The sequence below is a fragment of the Embiotoca jacksoni genome, unplaced genomic scaffold (genome assembly GCF_022577435.1).
Source record: "Embiotoca jacksoni isolate LCO1_2020_lvr unplaced genomic scaffold, fEmbJac1.0.p SCAF_2, whole genome shotgun sequence".
Taxonomy (NCBI): Eukaryota; Metazoa; Chordata; class Actinopteri; family Embiotocidae; genus Embiotoca; species Embiotoca jacksoni.
In genome coordinates, this window is record NW_027185340.1 from 12,950,783 (window position 1) to 12,962,344 (window position 11,562).

General features: G+C 40.5%; 1 protein-coding gene across 1 annotated transcript; it reads left to right on the forward strand.

Moving 5' to 3' along the window:
• The first annotated feature begins 353 nt into the window (after nt 1–353).
• arsh (arylsulfatase H) lies at nt 354–8,464 on the forward strand. The gene is made up of 11 exons (XM_069154620.1): nt 354–430; nt 2,133–2,288; nt 2,436–2,557; nt 2,688–2,810; nt 3,403–3,605; nt 4,625–4,845; nt 5,688–5,824; nt 6,077–6,214; nt 6,367–6,526; nt 6,841–6,962; nt 7,426–8,464. Exons 1-11 carry the CDS (start codon nt 426–428, stop codon nt 7,833–7,835), a joined length of 1,797 nt encoding a protein of 598 aa, XP_069010721.1. The 5' UTR covers nt 354–425; the 3' UTR covers nt 7,836–8,464.
• The last annotated feature ends 3,098 nt before the right edge of the window (nt 8,465–11,562 follow it).

Consider the following 11,562-nt stretch of genomic DNA (forward strand, 5'->3'; position numbering starts at 1 on the left):
TTGTTTAAACCAAACCAGCGGTTTACAATCTGGGGGTTAACTGAGGTCACAAGATAAATCTGAAGACAAGTATTACAAGTATTACTTATATAAGACAAAATATTACTGTTGTGTCTTTTTTGTTTACGTTTTGCTCACTTTAAACTACCATTTATAGTAAATGTTTCATCCATACACGTCACTATAATCAGGACACAAAAACAATTGATGTCAACCATTAATTTACTCTTGGTCAGGAGCCCAGCTGCTCATTTGCTGGACTTCCACTTTTTTTTTTTTTATTGCGCACGTACTCCACACGTTAAGGTAAACGCGGTCTGCGCTCATAAATCCGTCATTACGGAAGAGCCACGGAGGCGGGCCGGTTTCGCCAGCAGAGCAGGAACACGACTGGGTGCAAGAATAGTGCATTGTGCAGGTACAGTATGAGGTGAGTTCACATGGCAAGATTTGCCTGCTTATTCAAAACAATTGCTTATGCATTGTGTGCCAAATTAACTACAGTACAAAAGCTCTAATTAAGACATCAAACTTAATGCGCCCATTCGATTCGACGGCTCTGCTCTCCTGAGTGCGTGGACTTTGCTCATGGCACAGACAGTTTACAACTCACTTTGAAGCACTGGCTTTTAAACACTAACTTTTCTTTTGTAACATAAATCGTCACAGTAACACGGTTGTGTTAACTGCACACCGCTGGCCAGAGTGCCTGGGAGATCAATCATTAGGGCCCGAGCACCGAGAATCGGTGCGAAAGCCCTATTGTTTTTCGTGAAAATGTTCTTCTTCTTCTTACATAAAGTGATTTGCCTTTTTGGAAGCTTCATCATATTCAAAAACTCATGAAAGTGAATACACACGTGTCTCCCGGCGAAAAATTTCGTATTCTAGTGGAGTCGCGAATGGGCGTAACCAAACGGCTCGAGAGCGCCCCCTACAGAGATGCCCCTGCGGCCACATTTACCTAAATTCACAAAATCCGGTGGACAGGTGTATCACACCCAGACGCACAAAAAAGTTACATTGCACCTTTACCTCACCTGGACAGGAAGTCCACTATTTTTAATTTAGTCGCCATTTTTGGCGATTCTGACACGTTGTACTTTGTCGAACTCCTCCTAGGGATTTTGTCGGACCGACTTGAATTTAGGGTCTATGGATAGAAAACATGTTTGGGATTAAAAGTTATCAAAATAATTCGTTTTCATCGATGTGTGTGCCCGTAGCGTGGCGGCCATTTTGAGCATCTCGCCATGAAACTACGAGTTGCTTTAAATCTTATGTACATGGACCGACCTTCTCCAAACATCACAGGTATGATAACAGCCCCGCCCTGAAGACCCCTGTGGGGTATTCGCTCATAGTCTTAGCGCCCCCTGTTGGCCACTGGAAATTACACTTTTCATACTCTAACATTCTACGTCGAGCTGGTTGATCCCATGAACGTAAAGTCAATAACCTAAACATGCAGTATATATTGAGACATTCATTCGACTTTGTCAATGGGCGTCGCCGTGACGATGCGGCAAAGTTTGATGTCTCGCCGTGACACAGGAAGTTGATGTTTAAGGTCAAAGGATGCTTGAAACCTCACGAAACGTGTCACATACATCCGGCGTGGTGAGACGATACATCTGATGTGTTTTGCGAGTGGGCGTGGCCAAACGGCTCACCAGCGCCCCCTGCTGGAGACAGGAAACGAGACAAAAATAGAAACTTTAAGCGGGGATACGCGGTCCCTCACGCGCTCCACGTCGGGAGGCGGCTTCCGGGAGGCGGCGTGCCGGAGTGCGAGGGCCCGTACGTCACTGCTTGCAGTTTTAATTACAATTCTTTTTGCAGATGCAAGATTTTTGGGTACGTTTTAAAGCCAGTCACTATCAATACAGAATAAGTGTTCTGTGTATGAAATACATATGATAAAAAACTGCACATCACCATTCTGCAGTCTGAATTATAGTAAAATGTTGTGTTTGGCCTCAATCAACAGTCCACAACCCAATTGACAAGACTGCCAATTGTCACATTTTAAAAGTTAAAACCAGAGAATATGTTCACATATTTTTTTCCTCAACTATTTAATTTATTCACGTTTTATTTAAGTCAAACTAACTCTTTTCAAATCTGCCCAGGTCTGCCCTGTTGCTACCTCTTCTTCTCTTCCTGCTTCTGGCAGCAGGAAGGGATGTCACAGGGGAGGAGGTGGACAAGAAGCCCAACTTTGTTCTGATGATGGTGGACGACTTAGGGATTGGCGATATAGGGTGCTACGGTAATGATACCATCAGGTAACCCCTTTGCGTTTTAACTCTGCTTGTTGTTGGGTAGCCTTTTTGTTTATTAGGTCAGATCAATCCAAATGTCACTCTGATGCCCTGCAAAGAAATGTGTGAGTCTGATTTACTCTAGTTATTTATTAATTCCTGTCTCTGTAGGACTCCTAACATAGACAAACTTGCCTCTGAGGGGGTGAAGCTGACTCAGCATATTGCGGCTGCTCCTCTTTGCACCCCAAGCCGGGCTGCTTTTATGACAGGCCGTTATGCACTCCGCTCAGGTAACAGCCAGTGTCTGATTGGCAAAGCCTGTCTATATTTGTAAAGTGATGTTTGATTTTGCCTAACATGATACGTCTCATGATTGTTAAATAATTTATATTTGCACATGTGTATATGTTTGTTGACTAGGACTGGGTAGCACGGGGCGTGTCCAGGTGCTGTTGTTCCTTGGAGGTTCGGGGGGGCTTCCACCTACTGAGACCACCTTTGCTAAGAGGCTGCAGCAACAAGGATACACCACGGGCCTAGTGGGTGAGATACCATAATGTGATCATTTATTCATTGGTCGTTGTTGGGAGATTTTTCCTGATTACGTTTCAGAAACGGCTTGAAACTGAGGGAGCTTTGCAGAAAGGCACCACAATGTGCACAGCATATTTATGGATTTCTCAATAAAATTTTCTATTCAATCTTTTTTATATTGCAACACATCGCGACATTGATCTCAGGGCACTAGCATAGTGACGTCCACCGTGAGGGGACAGAACAGCATACAGAGACAACAAACACTGGGCAGGACGCTGGGGTCAGTAACCACACATCAGAAACTTGTGTTTTCTACTTTTGTGTCATAGGATTATGAGAAAATCTTTTTGTGCTTAGGGAGGCTGTTTTCAATACCATCAACAGTTCCTTCAACGTTTTCACACTTTTTACAAGCATTGGCAGCTCATAAAAACATTATTGTTTTGCATTTGGCACACACAGATAAAGATCCCTGAGATAGCAGTGTGTTGAAAAGTGGAAAAGGTTTACGTGTGCTCACATTCTTGTGTCACGTCTTTGTTTTTGAGTGTCCAGCCCTCCAAATATCTCCCTTTTTCTACTCACTGTTTATCTGCAGGTAAATGGCACTTGGGTGTGAACTGTGAATCCAGAGGGGATCACTGTCATCACCCGAACCAGCATGGTTTCAGCCACTTCTATGGCCTGCCGTTCACCCTGTTCAATGACTGTGTGCCTGGACATGGCAGCAGCGTGCTGGCAGATCTCCAGCATGCACTCAAAAATCTGACCATGTTGCTCGGAGTTGGACTTGTCACAATGGTAAATGTGACTTTTTTGTCAGTTTATCTTTTCCTCTCCACAAAAATGATCACAATAGGGTCCAGTTGAAAAAGACACATAGAGGCATACAGAACGAGAGAAGATGGTTGAGCTAAAAAAAAATAAAAAACAAAAACAAACTTAAGTGATACCTTTTAGTTGCCAGACTACGAGGAAGAAATTGGAATACAAAGAGTTGTGCTGTTCACCCCAAAGCAAAATAATGTGTGTGTAATCACACTCTGTGCCAGAGGGTTTAAAAAAAAAAAAAAAAAAACTGGGAACAGAAGCCGCATTTGTGAAACTCAGTCACGACAGCCAGAAACTTGCTTCAGGGGAAAGCATGATGTGGAAACTGAAATTTCTAATGAGTGAAAATAAATGAATACATAATAAAAGTGCTACGATAAACCATAGTGCCCTGCAGGGAGACAGAGGTCCTTTGTCATATGTTACAGAATAAATCTATTTTCAGATCTAAATTTGAATACTGCACTGTTTGAACAGAAGGACACCATGTTCTATTTGTCTCACCGGGTGAAAATAACTACTTTGGTTTGTGATGTCATCTACTGGCAGTATCAGGGAATTACGCACAAATCTAGCTGGAAGTCACAGTTTAGTAAAATGAAATGTCAAGTCAAAGGAGTACGATAGCAACAGCTGTACAGTCAATCCTCTTATTGTGAAAGTGATTGTGTAAGGTAAGGGCTGGGACTTAATTACGTTGCAGCAATTTTTTTGTTTAGTGTTGTGTCAGACTGCATTACATAATAAGTTGTTCCTTTTTTTTCCCCACTGTGTCCAGAATATTAAGTGAGGACAGATCATCATCATGCAGTCCATTCCAGTTACACACAAACCGCGGCCTCACAAGTTAACTTGGTATTTCTGTGAAGGATGTCACTGGTATTCAGACACCACATGTGAAAATCTGTCTGAAGAATAGGATTCGTGTCAATGAGGGGAAAAAAACTTTCTAAATCCACTGTCTGTGTGTCTGTGTTGTGTATTTTCAGGTGTGTGTCCGTGTTTGTGGCCTTTTTGAAGTCAGCCTGTGGCTCCTGGTGCCACTTTCCTTTCTCTGTATCTTAGCAACCGCTGTGTGGTATGTGCCCTTTATGCTGCTGCCAACCTGGAACTGCATTATCATGAGAAACCAAGAAGTGATCGAACAGCCAATGACGGTGGAGACGCTGCCCCAGAGGTTGTTGGGAGAGGCACAAAATTTTTTAAAGAGGTAAGAATTCAGGAACAAATCCAGGTGGTTTGTTTCTTTTTTTTTTTTAACGAGTTTAAAACCCCTCTGGGTCGTCTTACATTTACAATCTAAACAGGGCAGTTTAAAGTTATGTGGTTTTTCCCCGACTTTATCTTGTATGTTTTTCCTGTGTTATCACATGTAGCTGATTGATCCACAATAATGTTTACTTTTCTATCGTGAGAAAATGAACTTTCAAAGATGCAACTTAGAATAAGGCTGAATTAGTGTAAATTATTTTCACTATCAACTAATAAAAAAAATATCCTCATTTTTGTTCCAAACCTACTTGGCTTCTACTGAAGATGTAAATTTTCAAAGAATTTCCCACAATGCATAATCGGTAGTTTAATTTTTAAAGTAGCTGTAAACATTCATTTTATGTTATCAATGGTTCACGTGACAATGTGAACATCTTTGTGAAAGAGATTGCTTGAATGAATTTTGCTTCGAACCAAATCTAGCTCCCATGATCTCTGTGGAGCGTTTTAGCATCTTGTAGCTTTTTGTTTTGTTTTCTCGGCTGCACCCGTGTTGTTTTAATTCACTTTTACTGTATATTATTGCATCATGAAAAGTTCTGAAAACTCTTGCATGCTACCTGTCCAGCACCAAAAATTATACAGAATTTGAAATTAGTACAGCAGACTAAAACTTCAGCTACACGGGATGCACTTGTCAGTAGGATCAGTTTATTGATGATTGTGGGTGACAATAAGAGAAATTAGAACGTCACCTGTCACCGTTAACGTTTCAGCAATGTGGTCAATATTTAAAAAGAGCTAGAGTCAGGACTAATGAGAGTGCTTTCTCCTCTTTAGGAATGTTGATAATCCGTTCCTCCTCTTCTTCTCATTGGCCCATGTCCACACGCCACTGTTCAATACTCCAGCCTTTGCTGGCAAAAGTCGCCATGGTCGCTATGGTGACAACTTGGAAGAAATGGACTGGATCATTGGTGGGTGTGCCATGTAAAGTGAATGCGTTAATTGTGTGTGCTCTGTCAACCATTATACAGCGAGGTTTAGTTTGGTGGCCATCAATGACTCAACTCAGCATTTCAGTGTTTTTATATCCTCTAAAAATCTGGCCAAAGGTATGAACGCCAGACACAAGTTTAAAAAACAATCAGGGAAATCAGTGCTCCTTGGTTTACAGAGTTTGAACTCACTCACTTCATGTTATCTAACCAACCCACCTGGTTTTCTAGGTAAAATGACAGAAACGGTTGATTCCCTCGGCCTAGCCGACAATACTCTGATGTACTTTACATCAGACCATGGTGGACACCTGGAAGATGCTAATTTGTTAATTGGACAGACAGGAGGCTGGAACAGTATCTATAAAGGTGAGCTATGTTGAAGCTGTTTTTTCATTGCAATCTTTGACTTATTGATAAGTGTTCATGTGTTTTGTTGGCATTAAGAGAGAATTAAACTTTCTCTCCTCTTGTTAACAGATATTTTTGTTGTCTAATTTCTCCTGTTGTCTCATCTGTAGGTGGGAAGGCTATGGGGGGCTGGGAAGGGGGGATCAGGGTGCCCGGTATTTTCCGCTGGCCTGGCAGACTGGCTGCGGGAAGAGTGGTGGATGAACCCACTAGCCTCATGGATTTGTATCCCACCCTGAAATATTTAGCCCAGGACACACAACCAGACAGGTACAGAGTTGTCGATATGGGTGCTTTCTTTTTATTGGGTAAACTTTCATTCACAGACTTTAATTTCTTTCAACAAAGTTTAATTCCTGGAAAGGTTAAAAAGTTTCTGTACTTCCTGAACCACTTACCGTTGTAAAAAAAACAAACACTTGACTCTGTCTGGGGCTGAAATCACACCTTCAGTCTCTCATTTAAAACCTCTAAAAAGCACACACACAGTAGCTCAGTGAGGATTTCTGACACTTATTGTAATCATCACTAATCATCCATTTCCCACGTTCCCCTCTCTTTCCTCATCTTGCCTTTCTCACAAGACAATTAGATGGCCATAACCTCATGCCACTGTTGGAGGGGAAAGCTGTGCGATCCGAGCATGAATTCATGTTTCACTACTGTGGCATCTACCTGAATGCAGTGCGCTGGCACCCACCTGGCAGTAAGTTCACACAGAAAAGTTTTTATTTATCTTAATACTTTTGACTTTCTAATTTATTTGACCTTTATTTAACCAGGTAATATCAATTGAGAACCAATTCTCATTTACAATGATGACCTGTCTAAGTGTGCACAAGGTTCCATTTTCTCCACTGTGGCTGTTTTCTTTCCTCTTCCTTCATTGTTGTTTTTTTTCCCCCCGATACCGATTTCTTGCTTCTAGCCCCACTCATTCTAGATCGTTTTAGTATTTTGTTTAACAGCAGTTTTCATGTGTCGGTGGGGGCTTTTTTCTTAAATTGTCCAGGAGAGTTTTCGATCTACGTCGCCAACTTGAAACGCTCACCGGAAGTCATATATTAAAACCAATTTGTATATAATTGCACATAGTTCTGGTTTTCGTGTACTTTTTCTTACCACTGTACACTGTGTACATGTGTTGACTGGTGTGTGTTTCCATCCAGGTGACTCTGTCTTTAAGGTGCACTTTTTCACTCCCAACTTTTCCCCTCCGGGAGCCGGTGGATGCTATGACACTAAGATTTGCCTCTGTCATGGAGAACATGTGACGCACCACAACCCGCCACTGCTGTATGACCTTTTCCGTGATCCGTCAGAGTCCCGCCCACTGACCCCTGATACTGAGCCGCGATACGCTGAAATCCTTAAGCAGACTGCCAGAGCTGTGGAGAGACACAAAAGCAGCCTCACAAACGAACAGGCGTCTGACGCCACTCAGTCACACGTCAACACAGCTGCAAGCAGCGTTCAAAACCAGATGACTTGGAACAAGATTCTGTGGAGACCCTGGCTTCAGCCATGCTGTGGGACATTTCCATTTTGTGGGTGCAAAGAGGACACAACACATATGTAAAAAATAAATATCACCAGAAGAAATTTTCATATATTATGTGCGCTTACTAAAACTTCTGTGATAAATGACAGGAATCTACTTTAATAAAACAATTTGATATTTTGATGAATACTTTTTTTTAGTTCAGGCTGCCTTTGCGGGATTTCGGCACTCCAAGTGTTCGGAGCATTTTAAAGGCATGATCTGACAAGGTTTGGCTGGATTTGGTGTCTAAAAACATTCTGCCATGCCATTTATTCTTTCAAGTATTTATACTGTGCTAATATTCAATCAAGCTATGTCTGAGCCATATTTTGTGTTGATAACAAATTATATTAGAATTTGCTTATTTACTGAGGTAATGTAAATCTTTCTTTTGACTTGTGAAATAAGATGAAATGCATATGCTGAATTAATTAGTATGTATTAGTTGTGATTGACAAGATGATTGTCAGCTGATTAGCAGCTGGTTGCCAGCTGATTGTCAGCTGTGATGGGGAGAAGGACTGAGTTTTTTGTTCTACTTCACCAAGCATGGAGGAAACGTGAGGAAGGGGCATCGGTACAGTCTTTGACCTCACGTTACAACGAGAATGTTTTGTAAACTTTTTTGATTTTTGATTAATGTGAGAATAAACGAAACAACTGAACCGGCGACTGCAGCGTTATGATTTAGACCGGTTTAACGTGTGAGTCAAGCGGAGCCCCTATTAAGATGGCACAGTTTAAATGAAAAGGACACGGCCATCACAAGCTAAGTCTAAAAAGATTTAACTTCACAATCAGTTTTTTTTACACGTTCCATTCAATGAATTAAGGTTCTGTTCAGTTCGTGCTTTTATTTTGTTATTTATATTGTTACATTATCCAGGAATGAGCTTGAAGTAGAACAAAGACATGGGTCAGAGTCTGTGAAAGGTGTGCGCAAACTTGATCACAGGATTAAAGAGCTCACCTATAATGCCAATCCATAAAGAAACCATTTCATTTAAAAGCTCTCAAAGCTTTTACAAATCCAAAAGATTCAACGATGTTCGTTTTCTGTTACCAAAAGCCCATCTGATGAGGACAAGAAAAAAGGTGATGACATTTTCAGGAGCTGTTGGACATTGCCAAGAAGCTGCGAGTGACTTTTTCTGTCAAATAGATTAAAGTGACAGATTATGTGGTTAATTATTTAATACCTGACAGGGAAAGCAAGCCAGCTCTCATCTGACTAAGCTGAGGAAGGTGCAGCATTTGCCGGAGGAGGCTGGTGAGCGAGTTGACATTGCAGAGTCACAGATCAACAAGATGGAAGTCAAGAAATGTGTGGGCAAGGTGAGTCAGTCTGCTTCAGTTAGTGGACCTTGTAAATAGTCTAATGAGAGTAAATAACCTATGTTCATTCTAATTTTTCAGACAGCGGAGTTTAGTCGTGCTATGGCCTCATGAAGACAGTACAGAGTGCAGTCTTTGAAACTGAGCTGGTTTTAAACATTCTCTTCACCAAATATGAGTTTTTCTTTATTTAAAACACTACATATACAATTTATTGTGATCAATGGGGCTTTGAAATGACTTTCTGGTGGATGTAAACAAGGAACAAAAATAAGAGTCGTACATTTCAGAAGCAGCCAGTGATTTACATTGGCTTTCATTGTTAGTTTCTACCACTAGAAGGCACCAAAGCACCAACGTTTCATTTTGTACATGGTGGCTTTGAATAAGAGGCAGCACAATGACGATTGTTTTTATAGTGGATAAATATTTGCCTAATTGCAACAAAATGTACTCTTTGATGCTTTGTTTTAATCTAGACTGGGATTGTATCTTCCTATTGTTTCTTAATATTGCATGTAAGCAAATGCCAGTTGGTATATTGAAATGTGATTGAATAGGTTACAGGAAAGCTTAGTTCTTAAAAAAAAACCTTCTTGCTAAAACAGGCATGTCAAGACAGCCAAAAAGGGAAAAATAATGTGGATAATTAGACAAGGATACACTCAATTATATTGGTTGTGTATTGATGACAGCAGACATTAAGAAACAAAAATAGCATTTTTATAGACAATAAAAGCAAAGCATACACTAAAATTTAATTTAATTCCATTTCAATTTACAACATAACTTTGTTTACTTATTATAGTAAGGTCCCTAAAACAGAACTTTACTACATTAAAGAGAAACCCAACAATTTAATAATTCCTACGAGCAACGGTGGGAAGGAAAAACTCCCTTTTAACCTTAGACAGAACCAGGCTGAGGTGAGCAACCATCTGCCTCGACCGGTTGGTGTTAAAGGAGGGCAGAGAGAGAACAATACCGAGCAACAAACTGTACGACATTAAAAACATGATGTTCAAAGTGCTTTACACTGGCACAGAAACATAAAAAAGATATTAAGAAGAAACAAAAATGACATCTAATAGAAAATATAAACAAGGCAGAAACTAAAACTAGGCTACATTTAGACAATAAAAACAAAGATTGCTCAAAGTGCTCTACAGAGGCACAGACACGTCAAAAATGTATATTAAAAAAACATACTGTAAAACAAACAGAAATATCTGCCAAGTAAGTCTGAATACCATGACTTCCTGTATGGATTTCAAATCAAAACATTTTATACAAGGTCAAGAGATATCTGTTTCTCAATTATTGGAATTACATATTAACACTTGCTATTTTGCGAGCCTATGTATATTGATGTTGACAGGTTTGATGACATGCGATGCACTATGAATACCAGGATAGTGCATTCAAAATGGACAAAAAATGTAGTATGAAATTCTTGATACTTCCTTCCCTAAATGGTGCCACCTAAAGGAAGAGGAAGGGCCATCAACAGATTTTGAAACTATTGAAATCAGCGCGAGGAAACTGCAGCCTTTGACGAAGTTGTGCCCCTCCACACAAAAACACCATTCTGCTGCTGTTGGAAAGATGCCATTTAGTTGTTCTGGAAACACAGAAAGACACGTTCAGTTTTCAGTAGAAGGAGTAAAAACAGCTGGCAGATATGTTGACAGGTAATTCGGATTCAGATGTTGCTTTCATTTCCGGAAACTGAGCGATTTGAGGCAACACGACCAGGGATTGATTACTTTATTGATCCTTAAAGGGAAACGACAGTTAACGTGATGATAAAACAACAACAACATAAAAAAAAAACATGCTGTTGTGTAAACCTAGTAGCATTTATTTAATATGTTTAACAGAAACTGTAGGCTAGTGCAAAGTGCACTATTTAATTATCTTATATTTGTTATGGCATATTCAAGGTCAATATTAAAGTTAGCCTCAATAAAGATACAGAAATGACATTGGCAAAACCTTTTTGTGTTTGCAGGTCGACCTCTCAGACCAACAAAGAAGAGGCAGCAACTAAGGATTTTCAACGAGGAGCTGCTGGAGGTGGAGGGAGCTGCCGTGTCCATTTCCACTTGGACTAAAGGTAAGCAAAATATGGGGTCCCCCTTAAGTGATCATTGGCCTATTTAACTAGGGGAAAAAAAGGGATTTGACTGGACTGGACTGAACTCTCTCCAAACGTCAAGGACTAACAAGGACAAAAGAAGAGACATCAAGCTCAGAACGTAACACTGAGCGGGTATCAACAGAAATTGAACGGTGGGCAGTTTCGTATCTTTTTTTCTACTGTTTGTTATCTGAATGCACCTTGTTCATTGCAGACATTTGGACTTGTCCCAGAAGGGGAAGCACAGGTGTATGATGGATACATTCCACTTAGGGAAAGTTCTGCTTG